The 6,754-nt window shown below is 48.4% G+C and overlaps 1 protein-coding gene across 1 annotated transcript in view; it reads left to right on the top strand.

Moving 5' to 3' along the window:
• Positions 1–847: 847 nt before the first annotated feature.
• Positions 848–6,754, top strand: part of sdc3 (syndecan 3) — a 41,340-nt gene continuing 35,433 nt past the window's right edge. The window contains exon 1 of the mRNA XM_005932967.3: positions 848–1,445. Coding sequence (XP_005933029.1) covers positions 1,392–1,445 — 54 coding nt within the window. The 5' untranslated portion in view covers positions 848–1,391. The remainder of the gene's footprint in view (positions 1,446–6,754) is intronic.

Below are 6,754 nucleotides of genomic sequence, written 5' to 3'. Positions count from 1 at the left end.
TTCCCATTAACACACTCCTAAAACCTGTGGAAAATCTTCCCAGAACAGAAGCTGTTATAGCTGGAAAAGGTGGGCCGATGTCATATTAAACCCTACCCTGCCTTAAGGCAGATGAGTGAATACTTTTAACAATATGTTAAACATATATTCACTGTGAACGTGGTGGGAGAACACACCCAAGACTACCAGAATCTACATCAGACCGAGTTTTATTTAAAGACACACCTGATGGCTTTATTTGGCAGTGCTTTCTTTAAAAAAGGTCACATTTTATAAGCCTAACAAAGCATTCTGATCCCACTAATCACAGGTAGGTAAAACCTACTTAATAGTCTTTCGCAATCAATCAGATGCAATTCAACATTTTCCCAAGGCTAATTTCGGGATAAGGAGGGAACACGTGGTCTGCAGTGGCAGGTGGAGCTGAGAAACCAAACGGAGGCACGCTCAAGTTCACCTTCAGACGTCGCTGGTGGTTGTAAAAGTGACGAACACAACTTTGAGCATATGACAGGTCATTAAATGTTTCCACTCCGGTTGCTGCGGTGCAATAACAGCTAACCATACTGCAAGAGCCGAGAGGGGGGTGTTATCGCGCGATATCAACCCCTCTTACGTACAGGCGCAGGTGTGACTGAGCCAATCACGGCGCAGGAGCGCGGTTGACCGTTAAAGGTGTGTGAGCGGTTAACCAAACCAACACCGCGGTCCGCTGCTTGTGAATTTACAGACTGCTTATTGTTTTATTTTAGGGGGGGCTGCGGGTGCCTAACCGAGCTGCAGGGGGCATCCTCGCCCTTGCACGCGGAGATCCACCCCCAACCCCTACACTTCCTTTTAACGCACACATATACACACCCCCTCCTCCTGCCAAACTCCCAGGCCAGCGTCGCCATACGGAACATCCTGCCCTCAACGGAGAGGGGGAGGAGAGAGAGAGAGAGCCTGAGAGTGTGTGTGTGTTCAGAGAGAGAGAGAGAGAGAGGTAGAGAGAGCTCGTGCGTGTATTAAGAGAGCGAGAGAGACGAGGTCTGGCTTCTTCTGGTAGTAAATTATCAGATTTCGAGCGCAAAAACTCGCAGAAACAGACAGATCGGGAGGCATCGTGGAAATCTGCTTCAGCGGTGACCGGAACCAGCAGCAGGAGCGCGTGAAGCCTTGGATTAAAAAGCCCGACTACAAGGACGGATGGTCGCGCAGACGGGCGGCTCGCTCTGAAGTTGGACAGACTACCGAGGCACCGAGAGCAAGGAGCCGGCGACAGCCAGCAGCAGCTTTTTTTTTCTTTTTTGGGGGTCCCTCCACCTCCCAGAACCCCCCACCCCTCCCACACCGGTAAAGGCAGCAGCATCGGCGGCGGCACCGGGAGGCTGTGCCCGCGCACCCCGACCATGGAGCTGCCTTGGCTGCTGGCGCTCACGGCGCTGCTTGCTCACGCCACCACGGTAAGCACGAGCCTTACATCCTTTGTTAACCGGGGAGCTCTCGTTGCGCACACGGGAGTCGGGGTGCGCGCACACGTGTATGTGTGTGTGTGAGTGCGCTATCGTTAATGAGACAGTGGCGGCGCGTCGGTGATCGGTAGGAAATCCTACACTCGACCCAGGATCCGTATTGGCCGTTCCAGACTCCTGTTAAGGAGGGGGGGGCGGCTACCCCCTTGCACACCCCCTCCCCTCCCCACCTCTCCCTTTGCTTTACGCACACACACACACACACACACCAGCCTTTGTGTCTCAATGTCGGGATTTATTGTGGCCTGTGTGTCCCCTGGAGTCAGGAGGTGCGTGTGCGTGCATGTGTGGAGGAGAGGGGGAGGGGGGGGGGGGGGGTTAATTAGCGGGGTTATCTCTAATTGGGCTTGATTACGGGTGTTAGTGCGGTGCCTCGTTCTGTGGTGTCTGTGTCACCAGCTCAACATCCTGCCCTTAATTTGGGGGCTCCAGTCATACTGCGGTGTTAACGACTGTTAGACAAGGTCTGTGTACACGCGTCGAGTGTGTGTGTGTGTGTGTGTGTGTGTGTGTGTGTGTGTGTGTGTGTGTGTGTGTGTGTGTGTCGAGAGAGAGCTGGAGTGTGCAAGCTAGAGAGAAGGTGTGCGTGTGACTGGATGTCCAGGGGTGCTCCATTACTTCCCAGATATCAGCGCCCTCATTGTGCGGATGCCAGAATCCAACTGGGGGGCATTCTCCGGTTATAAGTGTGTGTGTGTGACAGAGACAGCCCGCGGCGGTATGTGGTTGTGGCACAAAGTGGGTGGGGTAACGGGAAAGTTAACGGCGATGCGATGCGGTCCGCGAACGAGTGCTCGGATGGAATGATGTCATCGGGAATCGCGAGAAGGCAAGCTGTTTAGGGAATGCGCGAGCCTCCCCCCTCCTCCTCTGCGCGCGCACACACACACACACACACCTATCTCCTCTCCGGAACTATCCACGCCGAGCTTCACGCGCCCCCCGTAACACGCCCACACTTTCCGTTACCGATTAATCCAGATTTATCCCATAAGCAGCAGGAGGGGGTGGAGGAAGAGGGAGGAAGCTCGCTGAATCATTGAGAGAAAACGAGGATAGCGCCAAAAACACAAATCAAGATCCAGATCTACTTTTGAGTTTCAAGACTCAGAAGCTGGAGGTTTTTAACACGTCTCCCCTGCTGTTTTATTTTTAGCTCATCTGCAGTTTTAGTTTTATACCTTCATTCATGGCTACTTCCTGTTAAAGGTCCCGAGCTGTTCTCACTAGTGCCATACTGCAAATGCTGATATCGATCTGATACCAAGTAAATGCAGGGCCAGCCGATACCAATACCGATATTGACACTTTCAACTTAGAAAATGAACACATTTTAATGATCACTAAATCACAGAGTTTTAATTTCCATGATAATTAGTTAGCATAACTAAACACATATATTTAATACGTTTTCTAATCAAATAATAATAACAATTTAACACATTTCAGCAGGCTACATAGAGGTAGAAATAGTATCGGTTCCATTGCACTAGTATCGATCTGATGCACATACCAGCACTGCTGTCGATACCATCGATATTTGGATACCCCTATTTCTCACAGGCAATTAATTAAACAGACCAGAGAAACCAGTTCTACTTAAGAGAGATCCATCAGCTTTAAGCCACCTTTATACATAGTCACAGTTTTTATTTCCATATTGTTGTACAAAAGGCCCAAATGTTGCTGCTTAATGCCTTTTCTTGCCTAATTCACCCTTGCTTTGCTTGGACCATCTTTCGTTGTTTCTGCGGTGAAGCTGCACCAGTTCTGGCAGCTGTTTTCAACACCACACACTCACAGATATAAACACTGATTAGTAGGTCAGTCGGTTGCAATCCTTGCCAAAGATCCTTGGCCTCCAGCTGACCTAATCTGTCTTTTAAGTGTGCAGATGGAGACAGGTGTGTGACACACATACACGTAAATATACGCCGTGGTGAGGAGCGCACTGATAGATCAGCTGCCGTCGAGGGTCATAATTACAGACTCAACCTCAAGCAACCCCGGGCTTTGAATGCACGCGCGCATGACCCGTGGTCGCGTGCATCCGCTGATGAGCTCTTTTCTCAGATGCTTCTTGGCTTGAAGCCAGGAGACTGTGTGTGTGTGTGTGTGTGTGTGTTCTGAGTGATTCCTCTGTGTTTTGTCCCTGTGGGTATTTCCTGTTGTCAAAGCTGTGACATCACATCCGGCCGTCTTTATTTTACATGGGAGACTGATTTTCCCACAGACATCTGTTGTGTCCCACGGATAGCCTGTGTGTGTGTGCGTGTGCGTGCATCCGTTTGCCTTCATGAGAGCCCTGACTGTCCATCTGTCTGTGTGTGGGCTCAAAAATAGTGAATCTCCAATGCCAACAACTTGTTCTCGCCAGCCCTCTCTCTCCTTGAACAAGTGCGTTTTATGGTGCGAGTGTGTTTGTGTGTGTTTGGCGGAAAGGCGTCGTGTTCTTGAGGATCATGTTCAAGTCGTGGAATGAATCAGTGTTTTGTGCCTCCGATAGCAGACAAAGCCCCCCATAGAGAGGAAGAAAGAGAGAAGGATCAAGGAGGAGGGGAAAAAATAGCCCAAGCCGGGCGGATTGAGGGAGAGTGTGGAATGTGAGAGGCAATCTGACACAGGAAGTGGGTCCTTCTCGCTCTCCTGGAGGACAAAGTCCCCCTCACGCGAACACATACACACAAGGTGGCAGGTAGAAAACACAGCCAGGGTGGAGGAAGTATTTCAGGTGTGTGTATTAAGGGATGGGTGAGGGCATGGTATCCACCTTTCACTGGAGAGAGGAAATGAAAAGGATCATGGTTCATATCCGGAGCTGCATTCATGGACACAGTGAGAGAATAAAGATAGGCTTCGGCCCCCCTAACAGCGGCCCGGGTGTTTGTGTGTCTGTTCATATCTGAAAGCAATTTCTTATCACATAGGACAGCAGATGTGCTGCATTTGAGTGAAATTAGTTTTTCTTTCTCGCGGAGAGTTTTAGTGCTCCATTCAGCCAAATGGGAATCGAAATTTCACATTTACCATTAAGGCGATAACGGCGGCGGGATGGACGGGGAGACCTGCCTGCACGGTGCCGGTCATGCCGATATGACCTCGTCTGATCTGAGAGAACAATGGGTGCTGAGAATCTGCAGCTGTGCGTGGAGTTTGACCTCCAAAATAAAAGCCGTGTGCAAAAAGCTGACAATAAATCAGAGCCCGTCATTATTGGCCCCGAGTAAGCCCAGAAAGATCGCAGCAATCTGCGGGACCTTTACCCGCTGATGCCAAACTGCATACTAATAATTTAGACGTCTCATCTCATGTGACCCTTGTTTGTGAATATTCTTCTTCCAGTGAAGAGCATGTGACTGTTTACCCAGAACACAAAATTAGTGGGTGTCTGCAACCACGAGGGGGAAAAAAAAGATAGATAGTTTGTTTTATCGAGCGGTTATATGCGTGCATTTTGAGGGGTTTTTCTGTCAGAGTGGAGCAACGTTCGTTCGCTTTTAACACCATTTTTTTCATTTGAGTATAAAAGTGCTGAGAAGAAGACCCAGCCTCCTTTTTTGTCCTCATGGCCATATCATTGTAATTTATTATACTCTTTACTCAGCCTGCAGATGCAGAATGCTGCAGCTCATCTTTAGCAAAGACTAAATGAAGCCCCTGTGGTTGAGAAGACTTGTTCTCAGAGCTCAGATTAACATGAAGAAGGACAGAGCTTTAGTCTGATAACCTGGAATAGTTTACCTCTTATCATGAAAGGCATATTCGTCTCCATTTATACCCATGGATAATAAAGGCTGTAATGTTATCAGCTGGTGTGCAGGTTGGCTCCTGTGACTACCTGATTCAGTGGGGGTTGTTCTGCCCCGATGAGCTGAAGTAATGGTGGAATCTGTGCATTCATCTATTTGCTTTTTCTACACCTGAGCACTGATCCACACTCTGTGGATGCATCAAAGAGCAACTCGGGGTTGGCATCTTTCCCAAGGATATTCTGACAGACGGACTGGGATCAAACCACCAATCAAACCATGCTGATTGGTTGAGAGCTTGACAGTCTTCACTCTTCTTCTAGTTTTTAACCAGAAGTCTCACTTCTGCTCTTTTTATTTTGTAATTTCGCTCCCCTCCTCGGCTGGGCGATGAAGCAGCAGCAACACAATTGAGAGTAGCTCACTGTAGACGTAGATCTAAGGCAGACCTGATTCACAGGCTGCCTCAAAGAACTGCAGCAAAGGTGTGTTTGCAGATTAAAACACAGTTCTTCATTAGGGCAGTTGTAAGCTTTGGGGCCCAAATTTTGGACTTAACTGCTTTGCTTTGCCTACAGTGTAGCCTGTTGCTTTTAGCCTGACATCAGTCTTCCCAGAAAAGCAGATAGAAGTGCAGTGACGCATGATGCAATACCCTACTGGTCAGCTGTGCCTTCTAAACACAGCATATTGATTAGTACCAGGGCGCCTGCCGGTGATTAGGGTCAGCCAATAGGCTAAATCCTTTTCCTGTTAGTTAGTTTGTTTTTGGAGGAAAGTTCTGTTTCTGCAGAAATTTGTCAGCAGTCGGTCGATGTTAGATCGGCGGTTATCCGGTTGGAGATTTTGGACATGTTGCCCAACAGGTGCTTTTGTGTGGCTCTGATAACCGCTGACAATAGTCATTCAACAGTCGGGATTTGGCTGGAAGTGACTTAGCACCACAGTTTCATTAAGCTTTCCACATAAACATCAGTCATGCACAGGCTGTCAGCACAAATGAAAAGCAAGCACAAAAAAGCATCTCTCATGCTGAGAAGTATCAGTATTTCTGACTTTAAATTGTAATTAACAAAAAAACAGTGCTTCTGAAGAAGAATTTGCTGTGCACAGTTATGTTTTAAACAATAAATGTGCCAAATCCCTAAATCTTTACATATTTTGCTTTAAATGGCAATGTTATTTGCTTTAATTGACAGATGTGTCATCTAATCTCTGCTTACGCTCCAGACTCGCAGGGTAGAAAGTTATCATTTAGTCCCACGCCGAGCCACGCTAACATGTCCTGATGGAAGGGGCCCCGTGTGCCGTGGAAACTTTGCCTGCTCTCTCCATGACCAGTTCACCACACGCAAGTGCAGACATGCCTGCTCACATGTGTGCGCTGACGCATTTTAGCATTGTGCCCTTAATAATCTCACAAACTCAGCGCTCACACACACACACACACACACACACACACACACACACACACACACACACACACACACA

Source organism: Haplochromis burtoni, unplaced genomic scaffold, assembly GCF_018398535.1.
Source record: "Haplochromis burtoni strain Fernald_Lab_line unplaced genomic scaffold, NCSU_Asbu1 Contig_163, whole genome shotgun sequence".
Taxonomy (NCBI): Eukaryota; Metazoa; Chordata; class Actinopteri; order Cichliformes; family Cichlidae; genus Haplochromis; species Haplochromis burtoni.
This window is presented reverse-complemented; position numbering and strand designations above follow the sequence as displayed.